This window comes from Somniosus microcephalus, chromosome 15 (genome assembly GCF_052327205.1).
Source record: "Somniosus microcephalus isolate GS21.2 chromosome 15, FLI_Smic_1.0, whole genome shotgun sequence".
Taxonomy (NCBI): Eukaryota; Metazoa; Chordata; class Chondrichthyes; order Squaliformes; family Somniosidae; genus Somniosus; species Somniosus microcephalus.
The window spans coordinates 70,570,564-70,595,176 of NC_141001.1; the positions used below are offsets into that span (position 1 = coordinate 70,570,564).

Consider the following 24,613-nt stretch of genomic DNA (forward strand, 5'->3'; position numbering starts at 1 on the left):
CCCTGGTTCTGGACTCCCCGGCCATCGGGAACATCCTTCCTGCATCTAGTCTGTCTAATCCTAGAATTTTATAAGTTTCAATGAGATCCCCCTCTCATTCTTCTAAACTCCAGCGAGTATAAGCCCAATCGACCTAATCTCTCCTCATACGTCATTCCTGCCATCCCAGGTATCAGTCTGGTGAATCTTCGCTGCACTCCCTCCATGGCAAGAACATCCTTCCCCAGATAAGGCGACCAAAACTGCACACAATACTAAAGGTGTAGTCTCACCAAGGCCCTGTACAACTGCAGCAAGACATCCTTGTTCCTGTACTCGAACCCTCTCGCTACGAAGGCCAACATACCATTTGCCTTCTTAACCCCTGCTGCACCTGCATGCTTACCTTCAGCGACTGGTGCACAAGGACACCCAGGTCTCGTTGCACTTCCCCTTCTCCCAATCTACTGCCGTTCAGATAATAATCTGCCTTCCTGTTTTCAGCTGGTGCATCATCTTGCCTGTCCTGTAGAAACTTTACAGACTTCTTGTACAGACTTGCTGTTGTAGCTTCTGACATAATGTGGGTGGCATACCTGTTCCAGGCTTCTGTCAGTGCTGCTCTGGATCCAGTTGTTGGGTGACCGGGAGTGGTTCAAGTTCACTCAACCTCTAATTTTCTCTTCCTTGCTCGGGGCAAGCTGCATTGTTCTTGTTCAGAAAGTTTTGCAGTAGCCCAGCAGAGAGCAGAAATCCACTGCATGGGGCAATTGAAGCACAAACGCCCATACTCCTATTCCAATGTGTTGCAGCACTAGACTGACCCTTCTAAACCTACTTTTAAATACAGTATTTTAGTTTCCGTTTACTAAAAGCTGTGTTTTTTTTCCATGTGTGGCACTGAGAGCAGTCTTACCCATCCACTGCCATATATAGCCCAATGCAGAATTGTGCAATAATAATCAACTAGTATTTGTTGCAACTGGTATTACATATCTTACCTTTTCCTCCAGTACAGTTGGCGTAGGCAGCTCATGTTCACTGAAAGTACATCATAATATTATCATTCATTTAGTGATACTGAGAGAAGGACATCTATTAATAACAAATAGAACATTAAATATATCTGACATTTTATTAAAAAATAATGCAGAATTGTCGTCAAAATGTTCAGTACTTATGGAAAAAAGAGAGCAACTTACTGCAGAAAGCCAAATCTGTCCACAACTTTGTATAAATTGAAATCTTCCCATGGATCAACTGATGCCCCATCTTGCCTGCCCTGTAAAAAAAATTATAACATTTCTATAGTCTATTTTAAGAGACTGAACAACATACTTCTTTATTTTTATAGGATTTACAGGAAACTTTGGTTTATCCGGAGGTTATATGTCCGGAATACTCGATATAACGGCAAAAATCAGGAGCCGTTTTCTATGTTTTTTTAGTTCTCGTTGCTTTTTTTTTTCCCCCCCATTCAAGCACTGCAAGGTCTGTAGCTATAGCAACAGCTTCAGCTACAGACGCTTGCAGCTGCAGCCGACTGTTTTGAAGCTGTTCAGGGTTTGTTGATTCACACGGACCTTCTCAGTTCCATATGTTTAAACATTAACTCTAACTCTGGTATGTCTGGCACTTTTGATGTTACGGCACCAGCTCGGTCCCGTCAATGCCGGATATCAGAAAGTTTCCTGTATTATGATCAGGACGAGGTCATGTAGTGAGTTAGCACTAAGTTCAAATCCAGACCAGATTGACAGAATAAAATCCTCCTTCATCTGTGATATCAAGATCCTAATTGAAACGCCTTTAAGCAGTCTCAATCCAGTGCCTAGCAGGCATGCGTCAACAGCACAAAACTAACCTAATTTAGCACCAAATTGGTGATTTCACTCACAGAAGCTAAAAGACCTTTCGTGTGGCAAATGCAAAAATGTCATACTGGTGCAGTAGGGAGCTGATGCACATTGCTGGTGTCCAGGGGTCCAGGTTACAAGTAAGGAAAGTTGTGCGTGTTCATTAATGCTCTGTAATTCTATTTTGAGTACAACAGCGCAATATCATGATTTCTAATTGATATAGTCATTTTATATCAACTTACTACTTGAGCAATTAGTATTCAAATTCCATGAAGCATCATACAGCGAAGATTCACCAGGCTGATACCTGGGATGGCAGGAATGACGTATGAGGAGAGATTGGGTTGATTGGGCTTATACTCGCTGGAGTTTAGAAGAATGAGAGGGGATCTCATTGAAACTTATAAAATTCTAACAGGAGTAGACAGACTAGATGCAGGAAGGATGTTCCCGATGGCGGGGGAGTCCAGAACTAGGGGTCACAGTCTAAGGATAAGGGGTAAGCCATTTAGGACTGAGATGAGGAGGAATTTCTTCACCCAGAGAGTGGTGAACCTGTGGAATTCTCTACCACAGAAGGCAGTTGAGACAAATTCATTAAATATATTCAAGAAGGAGTTAGATATATTTCTTAAGGCTAAAGGGATCAAGGGATATGGGGAGAAAGCAGGGACAGGGTGCTGAATTTGGATGATCAGCCATGATCTCATTAAATGGCAGAACAGGCTCGAGGGGCCGAATGGCCTGCTCCTGCTCCTATCTTCTATGTTTCTATGTTTCAAACTGACAAGGAAGCAGTGAAACAGCACTAACCTGACAGCTGCGACTCATTACTCATGATCCCTTTAAGTAGTGCCCCTGGAGTCGGCATCCATCTGTTTGACACCTCCTCTCCCTGTCAGGGCGAGGTGCTAAGGCAGGAGGCAAAAATGAATTCGGAAGATCAGGCACCCAGTGACGTCACGATCTGCCTGGTGTTGAAGTCCCCGGCGGTAACTGTTAGTGGCGGCGCTACAGGGGGGCTGGATTTGGTGTGCGGCACTGGATTCACCTCGCCCCAGCGCTACTGCATCAGCGCCTGTTAGCGCCCCCACCGGGTACTAATGGGAGGCACTAACCAACTGCATTTCTCCCCCAAGTCTTGCAAAAGAGAGTCCCCCCAGCAGTTGGATAAAACTCAACATTGATGGAGCTCTGATGAACAGGCCAATTGGCAACAGAAGTGCAGAGCACCTACAAAAGTGAGAAAAATCAGACACGTCGACTCTGACAATTTTTATGTGAGTCTCAAAAGATTTGATGCCCTATTATGGTGCTCTAAACTCATGCAAAATGAACTACTTCAGCAATTTGTGCGTCACCTGTTTTTTGGTTATACCATTTTTATCAGGTATCAAAATAGCGTTGATTATCCAGACCCACCTACTATGGTCTTACTATGCAGTGGATGCAGCAATCGCAATACTAGCGCTGCAAAGCGAGGTCAAGGTAATCGAGATTAGGGCGAAAATTCCACACATTGCACTTAACGAATCATAGTGCTTGTTTTAAATAGATTTTGGCTTGTAGTGAAATCAAACACACAATTAGGGAGTGAAATCAAACACACAATTAGGGAGTCGACCAATCAGAGTCCTTCTTTCTGGAGTTTTCTGTCATCAAGCATGGCATCAGAAGATTACATTGACATTGACATCTCTAACTGTTTGGGGAATCTAAAACCAACCCTGGTAAATCTTGGTAAAATTGTGTGTGATAAGCACTCACCTGAATAGGGGGTGTTTACATGAACGCTCCTGCCTGATTTTTTGCCATTTTGGAGAATGATTTAAATCAGCGTCGCTGTCACTCTTTTCACCTAAATTTTCAATTTCTAGATCTAGAAAAATGCTCTACAGCATTATTTTGGAGGGAAAGCCACCAAATGGCCCAGAAATTTGGGTCGGGGGCTTCCCGCAGGTGCAAGCCCCCGACCTGCACTTACCTAGCGCGCCGGCCATTGAGCTGTGGGCCCGCATGGGATTTTGATCCTGGGCCTCCTCCAACTGCCAGCGCGCAGTGCTTGCGTATCCCAGGGGCGCAGTTAGTTCGATGCGTCCCCTGGGATCATGTGGGCCATGGAGAGCCAAAGGTAGCAGGGAATGCTTCATTCATAAGTTTGACAGGAAGAGCTGTCAAACCTATAAATACTAAGCCCCAAAACAACACTAAAACTTCAAATACATTTTTTTTTTAATCACATTTTTAAATAACTATAAATTACATGAAATAACTATTTTAAACAATAATTTAAATTTTTGAAAAAATTAATTACGTTTTCTAACAGGGCTAAAAATAAACTTACCTTTCTTTAAAGTATTTAAAAATAATAAACCTGTGGAAAAAATGTTTTAATTTTAATTAATTCACCACTTACCTTGCGCCTGCTTTTTTAAAAGTGTAACTGCTGGAGACTTACCCTCCTGGAGAAACCTGCAAAAAAAACGTAAGTTCGATGCGCACGCGCTGCCTCTCCAGCACACGCGTTCCACCCGTCAACCCCTTCTTTCAGGGGAACGGAAGTGCCGGTTTCCCGCACATGTGCAGTGCATGCATGAAACCGGCACTTTCGTTGGGCCTACGCACGAGTACCCCGTGCGTACTCACGCATTGGGACCCGAATTTCTGGGCCAATATTTTGCCTCCAAAAATGCTTAAAATTTAAGGGCAGCCAGGGGATTTGGCTCCTGATTCTCTCACTGGGGCTCTGCCACTGGACACCGGGCGGCCCAACCCTCAACAAGTTTTGGAGAGGCTATCTCACAGATTTCAACACTTAAAGGCCGACAACACTCTAAAACGGCAAATAAATCTAAGAGTCATAGAGTTATACAGCACAGAAAGAGGCCCTTCGGCCCATCGCGTCCGCGCCGGCCATCAAGCCCTGCCTAATCTAATCCCATTTTCCAGCATTTGGTCCGTAGCCTTGTATGCTATGGCATTTCAAGTGCTCATCCAAATGCTTCTTGAATGTTATGAGGGTTCCTGCCTCTACCACCCTTTCAGGCAGTGAGTTCCAGATTCCAACCACCCTCTGGGTGAAAAAGTTCTTCCTCAAATCCCCTCTAAACCTCCTGCCCCCTTGTTATTGACCCCTCTACTAAGGGAAAAAGTTCCTTTCTATCTACCCTATCTATGCCCCTCATAATTTTGTACACCTCAATCAGGTCCCCCCTCAGCCTTCTCTGCTCCAAGGAAAACAACCCCAGCCTGTCCAGTCTTTCTTCATAGCTGAAGCGCTCCAGCCCTGGTAACATCCTGGTGAATCTCCTCTGCACCCTCTCCAAAGCAATCACATCCTTCCTATAGTGTGGCTACCAGAACTGCACACAGTATTCCAGCTGTGACCTAACCAGCGTTTTGTACAGCTCCATCATAACCTCCCTGCTCTTATATTCTATGCCTCGGCTAATGAAGGCAAGTATCCCATATGCCTTTTTAACCACCTTATCCACCTGTTCTGCTGCCTTCAAGGATCTATGTACATGCACACCAAGGTCCCTCTGATCCTCTGTCTTTCCTAGGGTCTTACCATTCATTGTGTATTCCCTTGCCTTGTTAGTCCCTCCAAAATGCATCACCTCACACTTTTCAGGGTTAAATTCCATTAGCCACTGTTCCGCCCATCTGACCAACCCATCTATATCATCCTGCAGACTGAGGCTACCCTCCTCGCTATTTACCACCCCACCAATTTTCGTGTCATCTGCGAACTTACTGATCATACCTTTTACATTCACATCCAAACCATTAATGTAGACCACAAACAGCAAGGGACCCAGGACCGATCCCTGCGATACCCCACTGGACACAGGCTTCCAGTCACAAAAACAACCTTCGACCATCACCCTCTGCCTCCTGCCACTAAACCAGTTTTGGATCCAATGTGCCAAGGCACCCTGGATCCCATGGGCTCTTACCTTCCTGACCAGTCTCCTGTGCGGGACTTTATCAAAAGCCTTACTGAAATCCATGTAAACCACATCCACTGCACTACCCTCATCCACACACCTAGTCACCCCCTCGAAAAATTCAATCAAATTGGTCAGACATGATCTTCCCTTGACAAAGCCATGCTGACTATCCCTGATTAATCCTTGCCTCTCCAAGTGGAGACTAATTCTGTCCCTCAGAATTTTTTCCAATAATTTCCCTACCACTGATGTTAGGCTCACTGGCCTGTAATTCCCTGGTTTATCCCTACTACCCTTCTTGAATAATGGTACTACGTTAGCTGTTCTCCAGTCCTCTGGCACATCCCCTGTGGCCAGAGAGGTTTTGAAAATTTGTCAGCCCCTGCAATCTCCTCCCTTGCCTCACACAGCAGCCTGGGATACATCTCGTCCGGGCCTGGGGATTTATCCACTTTTAAGCCTGCTAAAACCGCTAGTACCTCCTCCCTCTCGATGCTAATATGTTCAAGTATATCACAGTCCCCCTGCCAGATTTTTATGTCGACATCGTCCTTCTCCACAGTGAACACAGATGCAAAAAATTCATTTAAAACCCCACCTACATCTTCTGGCTCCACACACAGATTGCCACTTTGGTCCCTAATGGGCCCTACTCTTTCCCTAGTTATCCTCTTGCCCTTAATATACTTATAAAACACCTTAGGATTTTCCTTTATTTTGCTCGCCAGTGTTATTTCATGGCCCCTCCTCGCTCTCCTAATTTCTTTTTTAAGTATCCCCCTGCACTTTTTATACTCCTCTAGGGCTTCCTCTGTCTTTAGTCCTTTGTATTTGCCAAAAGCCCCCCCTTTTTTCCTAATCCATTCTCGTATATCCCTTGACATCCAAGGTTCCCTGGGCTTGTTGGTCCCACCCTTGACCTTTACGGGAACATGTTGCCATTGTACTCTCTCAGTTTCCTTTCTGAAAGACTCCCATTGCTCTGATGTGGATTTTTCTACAAGTAGCTGATCCCAGTCCACTTTGGCCAGATCCTGACTTATTATATTAAAATCGGCCTTCCCCCAATTTAGAACCTTTATTTCCGGTCCATCTCTGTCCTTTTCCATGACTACCTTAAATCTCACCGAATTATGGTCACTGTCACCAAAGTGCTCACCTACTAACACTTCTACCACTTGCCCGGCCACATTCCCTAGAATTAGGTCCAGTACCGCCCCCTCTCTTGTAGGACTTTCTACATGCTGGCTCAAAAAGCTCTCCTGGATGCACTTTAAGAATTCTGCACCCTCTAAGCCTTTCACACTCTGACTATCCCAGTTAATATTGGGGAAGTTGAAATCCCCCACTATTATTACCCTATTATTTGCACATTTCTCTGCGATTTGCCTACATATCTGTTCCTCTATCTCCCCGACTGTTTGGGGGCCTATAGTACACTCCCAGCAAAGTGCTTGCCCCCTTTTTGTTTTTAAGTTCTACCCATATGGCCTCATTAGATGAACCTGTTAATATATCATCCCTCCTTACAGCAGTAATTGACTCCTTAATTAATATTGCGACACCCCCTCCTCTTTTACCTCCCCCGCTGTCTCGCCTGAAGATTCTATACCCCAGAATATTGAGCTGCCAGTCTTGCCCCTCTCTCAACCATGTCTCCGTAATAGCAACAATATCATACTCCCATGTGTTCATCAACACCTTCAGTTCATCCACCTTATTCGCAAGACTCCTTGCATTAAAATAAATGCCATCCAGCCTTGCCCTGCTCCCTTGTGCCGTTACATATTTGCTCTGCCTTCCAAGCTGACTTGTTTTTTCCTCTACATTTGGCTGTACATCACCCCCTATTATAGCTCCACTCTGTATCCCATTCCCCTGCCAAGTTAGTTTAAACTCCCACCCCCCCAACAGTGCTAGCAAACCTCCCCATAAGGATATTTGTCCCGTTCTGGTTCAGGTGCAACCCGTCCGACTTGTACAAGTCCCACCTTCCCCAGAAGCAGACCCAGTGATCCAGGAAACTAAAGCCCTCCCTCCTGCACCAACTCTTTAGCCACGCATTCATCTGCTCTATCCTCCTATTCCTATACTCACTAGCACGTGGCACCGGGAGTAATCCAGAGACTACAACCTTTGAGGTCCTGCTCTTTAATCTGCTACCTAGCTCCCTAAATTCTTGCTGCAGGACCTCATCCCTCTTCCTACCCATGTCGTTGGTCCCAATGTGAACCACGACCTCTGACTGTTCACCCTCCCCCTTCAGAATGCCCTGCAGCCGTTCAGTGACATCCTTGACCCTGGCACCAGGGAGGCAACAAACCATCCTGGAGTCACATCTACAGCCACAGAAACGCCTATCTGTCCCCCTTACGATAGAATCCCCTACCACTATTGCTCTCCCACTCTTTTTCCTTCCTTCCTGAGCAGCAGAAGCACCCCTGGTGCCAGGAAGTTGGCTGCTGCTGCCTTCCCCTGGTAAGTCATCCCCCTCAACAGTATCCAAATCGGTATACCCATTTGAGAGGGGGATGGCCACAGGGGTCCCCTGCACTACCTGCCTGCTTCGACTGCTCCGCCTGATGGTCACCCATTTCCCTTCTGCCTGTGCAGCCCTTACCTGTGGTGTGACCAACTCACTAAACGTGTTATCCACGACCCTCTCAGCATTGCAAATGCTCCAAAACTCATCCATCCGCAGCTCCAGCGCCTCAATGCGGTCTGCTAGTAGCTGCAGCTGGATACATTTCCGGCACACATGGTCGTCGGGGACACCGGCAGTGTCCCTGAATTCCCACATAGCGCAGGTGGAGCATAACACGGGGCTGGGCTGTCCTGACATGACTTACCCTTTAATTAATTTAAATTAATTCAATACCACCAATTAAAGATATACTCTAGGGCGCTTGTATGGCAGAAGTCCCCGCTACACCAGAGAGACCCTAGAAAATATAAACAGCAGAATTGAAGTTACCTTACAGCTAAATGATATATTTAAGGGCTCTCGTTTACAAACAAACTAGATGATGAATATCACACCTTAGAAACTATAAACCACAGAGTTTAAGTTTAAAAAGAGAGAAATACTCACCAACCAATCACTTACCTGCTTTCTGGTGATGTCACACTTCGATTTCTTTTTACCTCTCTCCTTCCCTTTGAGTTCCGAGATTAGTACGCCTTACCTGGTCTCTGGAGCCTTTTATAGCCCCGCTGCTGCCGCTCGAGTTTCCCGCCGACGCTCTGAGGCCTTACCTGGTCTCTGGAGCCTTTTATAGGCCCGCTGCTGCCGCTCGAGTTTCCCGCTTACGCTCTGAGGCCTTACCTGGTCTCTGGAGCCTTTTATAGGCCCGCTGCTGCCGCTCGAGTTTTCTGCCGACGCTCTGAGCAAGAGCGCACACCTTCATTGAAGGATAAATATCCTGCTCTTTTTAAGCGCCTAATAAACAAATATATAAAGCAGGGGCGAGGAAGTGCAAGACCAGAGTAATCAAAATTATTTCACCCCAGCATTACAGGCAGAAAATAACAAGTCATTTAAGCACACACAGATTGCAGTTTAGATAAATATATGGTCACAACCAACTTTCAACTGAGCCACCTAATGGAATACACTGCGATTCTAGCCAGTGCTGATTGCTATTAGGTGTTCTGCTGTGAGGAGATGTTCAAGGTGGACATGGCCCATTTTACATGGGTAAAGAATCATTAGATTAACAGTTAACCCCAGGCTGCTATTGTGCACTTTCCATCAAACAGCTCAGATCTGTACTGGTGGAGGCCTGGGAACAGATCATCAATTCACCATCTTAGTTGTAGCTGATTTTTCAGGCAATTGAGGAATTCATACCTGAAATAAAGAATAGATTTGCCTTTCTAATCTAGGCTTTATTAACTTAAAAATCCTGTAGCACATCTTCAACACCCAGTCCCAACTAAAGGCTGGAAAGAACTGAATTTAAGATGGCCACCACAAATCACATGACATCAACTACCAATGAGATTACAGCATATATCCCAAGGCAGGAAACAAACAACCAATCACAATACTTCTTACTAAACAGAGAATAATCACCACATTCACCCCCTCCTTTTTAAAATATACTCCAACCTAAATAACCTTTACAATTTATAATTAATTATTTACAACTAAAACTATGCACAGACAAAATAAAACTATTCAACATGACACAATACTAAGTGAGCAACAACAAATAGTAACATTGCACATAAGTATTAAGTATCTCTCAACTAAAACAATATAATATAATATTTCAACAATTTTAAAACATTACTATCAATTTAAAAGTCCATTTTCAATCGGTCGACCCGATATCTTGTTCGTGTCGACCTTCTCAACCTTGGTGAAATTCCTTGCCCTCCCACACCAGGAGACACAGAAGTATCTTCTGCAGGAAGGCTATCCATATTCCGATTTTCAACGGTTTCCGGATTAGAAATCCCATCAGGAGGTAAACTGGGACGGTCATGAACATCCATCGAGGGCTGACTAATAGAAGTATAATTATCTGCAGTCGGATTGGAAATATTCGTAGTATCTGTAACAGCATCAACATTATCTGAATCATGACTATTGTTAATATCCTCAGAAGAGGGCTGGCCACCACAAGGAGCCAAGTCTTTAATTGAAACGGTACTTTCTTTCCCATCTTGAAATCGAATATGAGCATATTGGGAATTTGCCTCCAACAGCTCCACCTCCTCCACTAAAGGATCATATTTTGACAATCTAACATGGCGTCGAAGCAGCACAGGTCCCTGCATAGTAAGCCATGAAGGTACCGAATATCCCGTAGTAGATCTCCGCGGATAGTTAAAGAGCCTTTCATGGGGGATCACATTAGTAGCCGTTGAAACCAATGATCTAATGGAATGCAGGGCATCAGGCAGTACCATTTCCCCACTGTGTATTCTTAAGGTTCCGGGATGTCAAAGTCAACATAACTGCCTTCCAGATCACCCCATTGTATCGTTCGCACTGTCCATTACCCTGGGGATTATACGGGGTAGTTCTGCTAGTAGAAATTCCCCGACTCTGAAGGCATTCCTTCAACTGGGAAGACATAAAAGAACTTCCCTGATCCGAATGGATATACGCAGGCATCCCAAAGATGACAAAAAGTTGAGAGTCAGACATTTGATAACTGTAGCAGCTGATACATCTGCGCAAGGAAAAGCAAAAGGGAACCTTGAAAACTCATCCACAACAGTAAATATATATCGGTTTTGAGTAGTTGAAGGAAGAGGCCCCTTGAAATCGATGCTCAAACGTTCAAAAGGAGAAGTAGCCTTTATAAGATGAGCTCGTTGAGGCTTAAAGAAATTCGGTTTACACCGAGCACAGATAGAACATGAAGAAGTCATCCGCTTGACGTCTTCAACTGAAAAGGGCAAATTCTTACTGCGTACGAAGTGTATCATCCTCGTAACCCCAGGATGGCATAAGGCATTGTGAAGATTAATAAGCGTATCTCCGTGAATCACAGAACAATAAGCCCTCGACAGCGCATCAGCAGCAACATTATCCTTCCCCGGACGATAAACTATATCAAAATGGTAACATGCCAACTCAATCCTCCACCTCATTATTTTATCATTCTTAATCTTTCCAAAATGTTTGATATCAAACATAAAGGACACAGACTTTTGATCAGTTACCAACGTAAAATGTCGCCCCGATAAATAATGTCTCCATTTACGCAGTGCTTCTACTATTGCATACGCCTCTTTCTCTATTGAAGAATGCCTTTTTTCACTATTGTTCAAGGTACGTGAGAAAAAGGCCACAGGTCTTCCATTTTGGTTCAGAGTAGCCCCAATTGCAAAATCAGAAGCGTCCGTCTCAATCACAAAAGGAACCTGCTCATCAATAGAATGCACAACTGCTCCAAGGATATCCTTTTTTAAATTATCAAAACACGTCCTGGCCTCCCATGATAGAGGATATGTCGTAACCCGAATAAGAGGCCGGATCTTCTGTGAAAAATTTGCAATCCAATTAGAATAGTAAGAAAACAGTCCAACAACTCGTTGCAAAGCCTTAGAATTAGTAGGACAAGGTAAATCAATCAATGGTCGCAGACGTTCTGGGTCTGGTTTAATCTTGTTTCCCGAGATAATGTACCCCAGTAGATTTACCTCAGTGGTCGAAAAGGTACACTTCTCTTTATTGAAAGTTAAACCAACTTTTTCCGCAGCTTGAAGGAATCTTTCTAAATTAGAATCATGCTCCACCCTTGATTTGCCACACACCGTGATGTCATCTAAGTATGAAAAGGTGTCAGAGAGAGAGTTATCACTTATAAAAGCATCCATTGCCCGTTGAAAACAAGCAACACCATTAGTAACACCAAATGGTATTCGGCAAAACTGATACAGCTTTCCACCAGCCTCAAAGGCCGTATATGGTTGATCCTTCTCAACAATAGGAATCTGATGATAAGCACTCTTTAGGTCAATAGTGCTAAAAACCTTATACTGAGATACTTTATTGATAAGCTCATCAATCTTAGGCAAAGGGTACGCATCTAATGGAGTATACCTATTAATAGTTTGGGAATAGTCTATCACCATTCGTTTCTTATGTCTCTCGTTAGTCGTGACAACTACCTGTGCCCGCCAAGGCGAACAACTAGGTTCAATGATTCCTTCCAATAAGAGACGTTGAACTTCAGAATTAATAAATTCTCTATCCTGACTGCTATACCTTCTTGACTTGGTAGCAATTGGCTTACAATCCGGCATCAAATTGGAAAAAAGTGATAATGGAGAAATGGATAAAGAGGTTAATCCACAAATAGATAAAGGTGGCTTAGTCCCTCCAAATGAAAGACTAAGAGACTCGTGTAACTGAAGCACATCATGACCAATCAAAATATCCGCACAGAGATTAGGCAAAACAGATAGGCATATATCAGTATACGTATTACCTAGAAGAATCAATTTCACAAGGCAACAACCAGCTACTTGTGAAGTGAGAGTCGTCTGAGCCATACACACCTGATAGGAAACAGGCGAAATTTTCAAATGCTTCTCCTTTGCAAACTGAAGACTTATAAAACTCTCGGTACTGCCCGTATCTATAAGGGCCTTCACTTCCAACCCATTAACTTGGGCCGTAACTATAGCTTTGTTTAGGCCATGAGCAAATGCAGCAGAAATTGATGCAATAAACGCCCTATCTAAAGGCTGAATAGTCACAGAGGAGGCAATTGAACCTGATGATTTACACACACGTGCGTAATGACCTCTCTTGCCGCATTTACTACACACAGCCTCCCGAGCAGGACACTTCAGACAAGGGTGCCGGACGTTCCCACAAAAATAACACTTCTGAATCCTAGAGGCAGCAGCCGCTGAAGTAGAAACTGTTTCAGAATCTAGTAAACCACTCCTACTAAGTCCACATAATTCCTTTTCATCCGGAACTGCCGAAACCACAGTCACAGGCCGATTAAAAAGAGCATAAGAATCCGAACTTCTCTGAGCCACATCCAATGTAGAAGCTTGCTCAAAAGCACTTTTAAGATCCAAAGTCTTATTTTCTAACAACCGCCGACGAATTGATCTAGACAGTAATCCATTAATAAAAGCATCCCGTACCGATTCTTCCTTATATTCTTCAGCCGTCACGGCCTTATAATTACAGTTAACACTAAGTGCTTGTAAATAAGTATCCAAAGATTCTCCCACCTGCTGCCTACGGGCAGATAGAAGGTGACGTGCAAATACCTCATTCTTTGGTTTAACAAAAATCTTTTCCAATGTAGAAATAGCCACTTCATAAGTTTTACAGTCCAAAATATACTTATACACATCCGGAGCAATGTAGTTGATCAGCATATTCAGCTTATTTAGAGACTCTTGATCCAACACGCCCAAAAAGTTTTTAAATGTACAATACCAATGTTTCCATTTATCATCCACTCCTGCAGAATTAGGGTCAGCATTGAATCGTTCTGGTTGAAGATATCGCTCCATTCTGACATAAAGTTAATAAATTGAAATAAAGAATAGATTTGCCTTTCTAATCTAGGCTTTATTAACTTAAAAATCCTGTAACACATCTTCAACACCCAGTCCCAACTAAAGGCTGGAAAGAACTGAATTTAAGATGGCCACCACAAATCACATGACATCAACTACCAATGAGATTACAGCATATATCCCAAGGCAGGAAACAAACAACCAATCACAATACTTCTTACTAAACATAGAGAATAATCACAATACCATAATTTTTTTTTTTTTTAAAAAGGAAACCTCGACCAGAGTTATGCAGTATGAATATGGTTTTCAATTAATGATACAAACACTAACTTTCTAAACTAGTCAAAATAGATAGACAGGATTTCTCTACCTCATTTGCCACTGTATTATAATTTGGACTTCAACATACCTTTATTGTTAGTTTTTTTGCCTATTCATATTTGGTTATTTGTGATTTGTAGCTGACCCTCTTACCTAGAGCAATTGGGCTTTCCAGAAAACAGATGATCAGGGCTGACCAAAGTCAGTCAGTGTTACTTGGCACATACCTGAATATTGGTTTGGCCAAATAATACCCCACTGAGTCCACTTTATAACAATATTTCAATTGCATCTGTGCAATCATTTAGCAAAACCCACTTTAAATTTAAAAATCCCCAATCATTTTATTTTCATATTAAATTTATAAACAAATGCATCCCATCTTATTTCACAATGGAGCCTGTTTAGTATCAAAAATGACCAGGTTAAAGATGGAATCTTATCACCAGTATCCCTTTCCAAGTGTTAAACAGTTAAAAAGAATTAATGTTTTTCCCTCTCTGTGAATTTCTCTTAGGGTTTTGAAACAGTGAGCACTGATGGACATCAAGTGAATTGCCGGAGAACACGAGGAAACTAAATTAACACAACCCAGTTGAATTGGCAAGATCACTGTCACACCCTGAATTAATTAACAGCAACACAGTCAAGTTCAATACTCCTCCAAGACCATGTTTGCCAATGATTATCAGTACTCATTTTCAGACAGGTTTTCTGATTTTCTTTTGAAAGTCAGTGGAGAAAAATATATTAAATCATAAGAAAAAATGTGCAGGAAATCTGAAATAAAAATTTAAAAATTGCATGAAAGACACTGCTTTTCAGATACTACAGGAAACTTTCTGGTATCCGGCACGGATGGGACCGACGTGGTGCCGGTTCAGCAACAATTCCGGATAACCGAACGCTATAGTGAAAGATACGGACCTTAGAGCTCCGTATGAAGCAACAAACCCTCAGCTTCAGAAGAACGTCCACAAGTTGCAAGCGTCTCTGTAGCTTAGCAACAGCTGCAGCCAAACCCTTGCCTTCCTCAATTTGTTGCTGTGCAAGTAATAAAAGTTATAAAAGTTAGCTGAAACCGACTCCTGAACTTTGCCGGTTAACCGACATTTCCGGTTATTTAGGGGCCGGTTAATCGAAAGTTTCCTGTATCTGCATGTTTAACTCAATTACATCAATTGAAACAGTCATGCGGGTTTCCCAGCCAATTAAATAGAGCGGGTCTGACGACTCGCTTTCAGCTCAGATATTTAAAGAAGTCTTCCACACATCACAGTTGAAGGTTGTTGGAGGAGGCATACAAGTGGTTGGGATAGGTGGCTATTGCTATATTTCAAAGAGATTTGTGTGGGTGTAAACAAGGATGGAGTCACAGCGACAGAAGGCTGCGCCAAGGTTCTCGGATGCCTCCCTGGAAGTCCCGGTCCAGGGAGTCAGAGCACGCAGGGAGGTCCTATTCCCTGGCAGCAGCAGGAAAAGAGCAGTCAGAGAAACCAAGAGGGCATGGCTGGAAATCGCACAAGTAGTGAGTAGCATGGGTGTTGTCAGTCACTCCTGGATTCAATGCCAGAAAAGATTTAATGATCTCATGAGATCAGGAAATGTGAGTACAATACCACATTCAACTACATCCTGATGTGCGTGTTACCCCAACTCTTCACTCTGCCTTCCCAAGCCTACTCCTGCTCGTCACTCCTCACACCAACCTACCTTGCAGGTGCATCTATCCCTCACTGTTTATGCACCTACTCACATCCCCATCTGACTATCCACCACTGAAACTACCCTCATCCTAATGCAATCATAGAAAGTAACACCACAGGAGACGGCCATTTGGCAATATCATGCCATTCCCTCATAGTCACCCTCTACAGCCCATACATCCCTGACACTCATTCATCACTTTCACACAAAGTTCTTTTCTTTCCCTCCTTGCAGAAGAGTGCAGGACAGGAGAGAGAGAGAAGAACCACCGGAGGTGGCCCTCCAATATATACAAATTTGATGCCAGCAGAAGAGGAGGCTCTCGAAATCAGTGGAGTGACAGAGCTGCTGGTGGTGGGAGACAGAGAGGTGGGGACCTCCCAGCAACCTGGTGACAGAATTAAATATCCCACATGGCATACAACAGTCCGTCATAGTGACTGATGTCAGCAGCCAGTGAAATATCATCATGTGCATAATGGTAACGTTACACATTCTTATCATAAGAGGTCTAATTCATGTCTTTACTCTCCCACAGGTCCATCAAGTGCATCCCCCACTGTCTAGCCGGAAGCTCCATTCTCTGAGGGTGCACCATAACCAGACCCATGCAGATACGCACACATCGGTGGGTCCAGCGAGACAGAGTAGTGTTGTCACCTGGTGACTCACACATCACAAGTGAGCAAGAGTAGATGGTAGAGACAGGGACAGCAGTGGAAAGTCCTCGCCGGAGGGCACAGGACATTTCAAGCTCAGCTCAGCTCCAATCCTCGCTGCTACGCTATGTTGTGCAGCGCGCAGCATATGCGATCATTCTGGAGACCCTGGCTGGTGCGTACTGAAGGCTTCCTCCAGATCTGTCAAGGCATCTGAAGCGCATCTTCAGCATGCCGAATGCTTGCTCTATGACACATCTGGTGGACATGTGGCTTTCATTGCTTGGCCTCCGCAAGGGTGTCATCAGCTACATCTTCAGTGGATAGCCCTTGTCTCCACGCAGCCAGCAAGTCTGTTTGGCGGTGCAAAGAGCTGAGGGAGGGTGGACTCGCATAGGACAAAAGAGTCATAGAAACATAGAAGATAGGAGCAGGAGTAGGCTATTCGGCTCCTCAGGCCTGTTCCGCCATTTAATGAGATCATGGCTGCTCATCCAAATTCAGTACCCTGTCCCTGCTTTCTCCCCATATCCCTTGATCCCTTTAGCCTTAAGAAATACATCTAACTCCTTCTTGAACATATATTTAATGAATTGGCCTCAACTGCCTTCTGTGGTAGAAAATTTTACAGGTTCACCACTCTTTGGGTGAAGAAATTGCTCCTCATCTCTGTCCTAAATGGCTTACCCCTTATCCTTAGACTGTGACCCCTGGTTCTGGACTCCCCGGCCATCGGGAACATCCTTCCTGCATCAAGTCTGTCTAGTCCTGTTAGAATTTTATAAGTTTCAATGAGATCCCCTCTCATTCTTCTAAACTCCAGCGAGTATAAGCCCAATCGACCCAACCTCTCCTCATACGTCATTCCTGCCATCCCAGGTATCAGTCTGGTGAATCTTCGCTGCATTCCCTCCATGGCAAGAACATCCTTCCTCAGATAAGGCGACCAAAACTGCACACAATACTCAAGATGTGGTCTCACCAAGGCCCTGTACAACTGCAGCAAGACATCCTTGTTCCTGTACTCAAACCCTCTCGCTACGAAGGCCAACATACCATTTGCCTTCTTAACCGCCTGCTGCACCTGCATGCTTACCTTCAGCGACTGGTGCACAAGGACACCCAGGTCTCATTGCACTTCCCCTTCTCCCAATCTATTGCCATTCAGATAATAATCTGCCTTGCTGTTTTTGCCACCAAAGTGGATAACCTCACATTTATCCACATTATACTGCATCTGCCATGCATCTGCCCAATCACCCAACCTGTCCAAATCATACTGGAGTTTCTCGGCATCCTCCTCACAGCACACACGCCCACCCAGCTTTGTGTCATCTGCAAACTTGGAGATATTACATCTAGTTCCCTCGTTTAGATCATTAATATATATTGTGAATAGCTGGGATCCAAGGACCAATCCCTGCGGTACCCCACTAGTCACTGCCTGCCACTCGGAAAAAGAGCCGTTTATTCCAACTCTTTGCTTCCTGTCTGCCAACCAGTTCTCTATCCAAGTCAGTACCTTGCCCCCAATCCCATGTGCCTTAACTTTGCACGCTAATCTCTTATGCAGGACCTTATCGAAAGCCTTCTGAAAGTCCAAATACACCACATCCACTGGTTCTCCCTTATCTATTTTACCAGTTACATCCTCAAAAAATTCCAGAAGATTAGTCAAGCACGATTTACCTTTTGTAAACCCATGTTGACTTTGTCCGATCCTGTCACTGTTTTCCAAGTGCTCTGTTATTACATCTTTTATAATGGACTCTAGCATTTTCCCCACTACCAATGTCAGGCTTACCGGTCTATAATTCCCCGTTTATTCTCTACCACCTTTTTTTGAATATTGGGGTAACATTAGCTACCCTCCAATCCATGGGAACTGTTCCAGAGTTTATAGAATTTTGGAAGATGACCAGCAACGCATCTACTATTTCTAGGGCCACTTCCTTAAGTACCCTAGGATGTAGATTATCAGGCCCTGGGGATTTATCGGCCTTCAATCCCGTCAATTTCCCTAACACCATTTCCCTACAAATACTGATTTCATTCAGTTCCTCCCTCTCATTAGACCCTATGTTCCCCGACATCTCTGGGAGTTTATTTGTGTCCTCCTTTGTGAAGGCAGAACCAAAAGTATGTATTTAATTGGTCTGCCATGTCTTTGTTCCCCATTATAATTCCCCTGATTCTGACTGCAAGGGACCTACGCTTGACTTTACCAATCTTTTTCTCTTCGCATATCTATAGAAGCTTTTACAGTCAGTTTTTATGTTCCCTGCAAGCTTACTCTCATAGTGAGCATCGTTGAAGACACCGCAATTTCAGGGCCAATGTTTTACCCACTGTCAAACATAGAGGCACTGGAGAAGGTGCAAAAAAGATTTTCAAGGATAATACCAGTACCGAGAGGTTAGAACTATCAGGAAAGACTGAACAGGCTGGGGCTCATTTCTCCAGAAAAGAAGAAGGCTGAGGGGTGACCTAAAAGAGGTCTTTAACATTATAAAGGCGTCTGATAGGGAGGGTAGATGTAAAGAGGTTTCCACTGCTGGGGACTCCAAAACTTCGTGCTGCCTGCTCATCTAAATGATTGCAGTGTCCAGCCAGCGCTAACCGCACTGTTCATTGGCTAGATGCATCAGCAGGGGGCCAATATTGTGGGAGGCTAGCACCAGTTAAACCTAGTCTGCACTACTTAAAGCTAGCCTGCACCTCTTAAACAGAGGTGCATTGTGGCTGGAGCAGGTACTGAGAGTTGTGTTTGAAGAGATTCTGAGCTGGGAAAGAGTGAGGAATGGCACAACAGGAGAGAGAGTGGGCTCCAAGGTTTTTGGAATCTGCGCTGGAGGTCTTGGTGGAGGAGGTGGAAAGATGTCCTGTATCCGCAGGGGGGAAGGAGGCCCTCCAGACAAACGGTCAGAAGGCAGTGGGAGCAGGTAGCCGTGGAGGTCAATGCAAGGAATCATGCCCCGAGGTCCTGGATGCAGTGCCGCAAGAAGTTCAATGACCTCTTACGAGTGGCCAAAGTCAATTAATTCAAATGTCATATCCTACCAACTGCATCACTAGCCTCGAACACTCCTCAATTCACCTGAGCCCCATCACTACCTACCAACAATCTCTATCAATCAGGCCTCATACCTAACATTCGTATGTTTCCCTGCCTGCAGAGGCCTAACCTTGCGAACCACCTTCCCATTCCACTCATCCCATCCACCACTGCTGCCTTAGATTCTGCTAACAGATCAACTGTCATCGCCCCGCTCTGCATTTCCCTCTAGAATGTCTGTTCACTTGTGAAAAGGCCATTGTCATCCACAACCTTACTGTGCATGATTGCATGAACATCCTGGCTTTGAGTGAAACTTGACTCATGGGTAGCGACACCTTACCCTTTACTGAAGTCTCCCTTCCCGTTAATACTACTTCACCACCTTTCCTGATCCCTCCACTATATCCGTGTTGTCAGCATGACTATCCACTATCCAGTCTTGGATGAGCCGCAATTTCATCTGGTTGAACACTGCGAAAGCTAAAGCCATCAACTTTGCCTTCTGCCACAAACTCCATACCCTCGTCACTGATTCCATCTCCTCCTCTGGCTACTGTCTCCGGTTGAACCAGACTTTCGGATCCTATTCAAGCCCATACTGAGCTTGCAAACCCATACATTCTCCGTCACAAAGACCGCCTACTTCCACCTGCCTCCGCTCCAGCCTCAGCCCATCTGACACTGAAATGCTCATCCGTGCATCTGTCACCCCTAGACATGACCATTCCTATGCTCTCTTGGCGGACGTCCCATCTATACCATCTGTAAACTTTAGCGCACCCAAAACATACTGCCCGTATCCTAGCTGCACCAGATCCAGCTCATCTATCACCCTTGTCCTTCAGCCTTCTTGACCCCACTGTCTGAAATTCCCTCCCTAAACCTCATTGTGCAAAATTCAGCTTTCAGCTGCATTTATGCTGATGTCAGCAGGTTGTTTGCACCACCAGGTTCAGAAGTGTGGGTCTTAGAGGTGCAGCAACTGGGTCTTCCTGGCACCATTCTTGTCAAATCAGGCAGGTTCCTGCCAGCTGCACAAGATCCATGGTTCAGGAACCAGCGATGTCAACATACCTCTGCTATCAATATAAGAGCAACTTTTACCTAGTTCTGTAAGCCACCTCCTGTTCCGATTCAGATTTCCCTTCTGCTTTTACATCCGTTTCAATTGTACAAAATTCACACATTCTACTGAAAAAAGCGAGTTAACATGGGTTAGTGTCTTAATGCATGTTACACATGTTTTCTCCCAGGAGCTATTTTAGGAATGTGAGCATCAGTAACTTGCATTTATATAGCAAGTTACACTTCATGTAAAAAAAATTCCAAGTGCTTCAGAAATAGTTATGAAAATAGACGCTGAGCCAGGAAGGAAGACAGTAGAAAGGATGACCAAGGACTAGGTCAAGGAGATGGGTATTGACCACAAGACAAACCAGCAAAGAAGAAATACGAGTACAAATAGAACTGAGTCATCTGTGCATTGAGCGCTAGATTGCTCTAGGGTCACACCTGGACACACCTACCATACACCATTCTTTGATCAACAAGGTGGGCAGCTTGATAATTTGTTCCTGGGTAAGGATGACTTACTCCATCCCATTTGTATTCAACATACCAATCTTAAACCAACTAAGGCAGTCTACAAGAGTTCTGGTAGGTTGACTAAGCCCCTTAATTTCCCCTCCTTCCTTCTGCGCATCACTCCCTGGATAACCTGTTTGCCATCAAAAGGGGTTATATTCTATTCTGTTGTACTGCAACTCTGCGCTGTATCAGTTAAGTATAATAGTAATACTAAGTTATATACAGTACTTGCTATACATTAAGGCAGCAATACGAAACAGTGCCAATTGTTTTATGTAAAGGACAACTGCTAGTTAGCAGTTACCAACAAAATCCAAATTACTACATGGTAAAATACAGATAGGGATACAACAAGGGATTTGTGCATGATACAAATGAACAGATGCTCATTTATTCAGCAGCTTAGTAGCAGATAATATGCTGTGCTCATCATGTCGTTTCACGCTGCTCTTAGTCAGACCACAATTCTGAGGTTTCCATGTTTTGAAGAGATATTTTTATTCTTCACTTTCTCCAAGCATCCCCTCCCCATGTGAACACCTCTCGATGGATGAACCAATGAATTGAAAGCAATAGAGAAAACTGTAAACTTCACACCTACCCCCTCAAATCAAGAGGAATGAATTGTTGGTATACTGGGGGGGGGGGGGGGGGGGGGGGCAGGGGGTGCCAAACAATGAGGATGATACCAATCGACTGCAACAGGACATAGAAAGGCTAGCGGAATGGGCAGACAAGTGGCAGATGGAATTTAATACAGAGAAGTGTGAGGTGATGCATTTTGGCAGAAGGAACAGGGAGAGGCAATATACACTTAATGGCACAGTTTTAAAGAGTGTGCAGGGACAGAGGGACCTGGGAGTTAATGTGCATAGGTCCCTGAAGGTGGTGGGACATATTGAGAGAGTGGTTAACAAAGCATATTGGGATCCTGGGTTTCATAAATAGAGGTATTGAGTACAAAAGTAGAGAAGTTATACTAAATCTTTATAAAGCACTGGTTAGACCTCAACTGGTGTATTGCGTTCAGTTCTGGTCGCCACACTTCAGAAAGGATGTGAAGGCCCTTGAAAGGGTGCAGAGGAGATTTACCAGAATGGTTCCGGGGATGGGGATCTTAGCTACAAGGACAGGTTGGAGAAGCTGGATTTGTTTTCATTGGATAGGCTAGACGGGGAAAGGCTGTTCCCACTAGTTGATGGTACAAGGACTAGGGGACACAGATTTAAGGTTTTGGGCAAGAAATACAGGGGGAATGTGCGGAAAATCTTTTTTACGCAGTGAGTAGCGAGGACCTGAAACTCGCTGCCGACGGAAGTGGTGGAAGCGGACACACTCATGTTTTCAAGGGGAGACTGGATAGGCACTTGAGGGAAATAAACTTGCAGGGCTACAGGGATTGAGCGGGGGAATGGGACTGACTCGATTGCTCTGCAGAGAGCTGGCACGGACTCGATGGGCCAAATGGCCTCCTTCTGTGCCATTATGACTATGGCCTAGAAATTCAGTATTGCCACGTTTGGGGCGCTACAGCTGGGCGTTTGCTAAATTTAGCGCCGGGCGCAACTTAGCGCCACCTTCGCCGAAATTGAGTTGCATCGCCCCAAGAGGTTGCTGCTGCGCTAAAGCAGGCAGTGCACGACTATCATAAGGCGCTAAGCCGGCGAGCCGAGGCGCTACCAGCGAGGGCGGGCGCGGCGCAGCTGCGGCGAGTTATAGATTGCAGGCAGACACGCTGGCACCAGTCAGCTCTTAAAGGGGGAGGGTCAATTTGTTTTGCTGCCACGCCCTGCACACTGCAGCCCTGAATCTAGGCCTAGACAGACCTGCTTTAACAATTCAACACCCACGACCATGGAGAAGGCCAGGGAGCGAGCGCAGCGCTTTAGTGAGGGTGCCCTGAAGGTTCTGGTTGGCGCAGGGGAGCGTAGGCAACCTATCCTCTTTCCTGACAGTGGCAGGAGGCTGCTGCCCAGCGAATATAGAAAAGCTTGGAGGGAGGTGGCAAACAGAGTGACCTCCAGCAGCATGGTCCCCAGGACACACACGCAATGCAGAAAGAAGTTCAACGACCTCACTCGGGTTGTCAGGGTGAGTACCCTTTCCAGTATCCTCTTCATCCCTGCATGTGCACCTCACTTTATGGCCAAAGGGTCCTGAAAGCCCCAATACTCAGCCCTCATCCAACACCTATGGGACTCTCATGAAAATCACATGAACATTCACCACTTTACACACTGTCAGGGCTATTCCACCATGGGAGGCAGTGCAGGCAAGATCAGGGCTTGACACTGTCAGGGCTATTCCACCATGGGAGGCAGTGCAGGCAAGATCAGGGCTTGACACTGTACTCAGAGCCCGTCCTTCCTCTTGCAGGGCAAGCTGGCCCACAATCGCAGGCAGCAGCTACGGACCGGGGGAGGCCGTCCTGAACTTAAAGACCTCAGCGACCTGGAGCATCGAGTGGAGCGGATTATGGGAGGCCAGCTGATTGGCCCCATCGCCACTGGAGATGCCGACCCCGTTCTGGTCAGCAATGGTAAGGTCATCACCTTTTTGACCTCTCTCTTTCCACCTGTGCCTCACAGCAGCATCCTTTGCCACTCTCGAACCAATGCAGTGCATTGCAGCACTCATGCCTCCCTCACTGCCGCCCTGTCCTCACTCTAAAGCAACTCTTGTGCCTCCCTGCTTTCAGATGCTGAATCGCCAGGTGAGGAGGCAGGCCCTCAAGCTGGCACTGTGAGTGAATCGGAAGGCGAGGAGGAGGAAGAGGAAGCCGGACCATCAGTGCCACCCTCAGCCGAGGCAGCCCATGGCCATGATGGGGACACGTCTTCCCTGGAGGAGAGCAGGAGGGAAGGGTCTGATGACGGTGAAGCTCCGGGGCCCAGCGGGCTGCAGCAACGCGGGAGGGGTAGGGAAGCTCGGCGGCCTTCTCCCCGGAGGGGGAGTTCGGCCTCCAATCCTGCTACAGTGAGCACAGAGGAGGTGCGGCTCCTTGGTGAAATGGGCGCCCAGGCTGAGCGCAGGCACATTGAGCTCATGGCTGCAGTGGCAAGGATGCCTGACTGCATAGAGTCACTGGCAAGGAGTCTGCAGGAATTCGGGACAGCACAGGCCAGGAGTTTGCAGGACTTCGGGACAGCACAGGCCAGGAGTCTGCAGGAGGTCGCTGCATCACAGGCCAGGAGTCAGCAGGACGTCACTGCATCACATGCGGCTTCCAGCCAAGTGCTTAGTCGTGCCATGCATTCACTGGCTGGTCTGATGCAGACACAGATCAGGGCCACACGGGCACTAACTGCTGCCACCCTCGCTGGATCGGCCAGGAATCGCCAGGGCCCTCGCCGCGCCGCAGCAGCCCAGCAGTCTGTGCTTCAGCAGATTGCTGCGCATACTTCAGTGCTGGCCCGTGTGAGTGCCAGTGTCTCGGCTGACCAGGGAGTGCATGTGCTCTGTCAGGTTGGCAGCATTCCT

The 24,613-nt window shown here is 45.5% G+C and overlaps 1 protein-coding gene across 2 annotated transcripts in view; it reads right to left on the reverse strand.

Moving 5' to 3' along the window:
- LOC147107022 (uncharacterized) overlaps window positions 1-24,613 on the reverse strand; it is a 364,818-nt gene that overhangs the window by 192,488 nt on the left and 147,717 nt on the right. For both annotated transcript variants that reach the window (XM_086007993.1, XM_086007992.1), the window contains exons 3-4: window positions 1,182-1,261; window positions 981-1,020 (exon numbers count right to left, since the gene is read on the reverse strand). In XM_086007993.1, coding sequence (XP_085864119.1) covers window positions 981-1,020; window positions 1,182-1,251 — 110 coding nt within the window. In that variant the 5' untranslated portion in view covers window positions 1,252-1,261. The remainder of the gene's footprint in view (window positions 1-980; window positions 1,021-1,181; window positions 1,262-24,613) is intronic.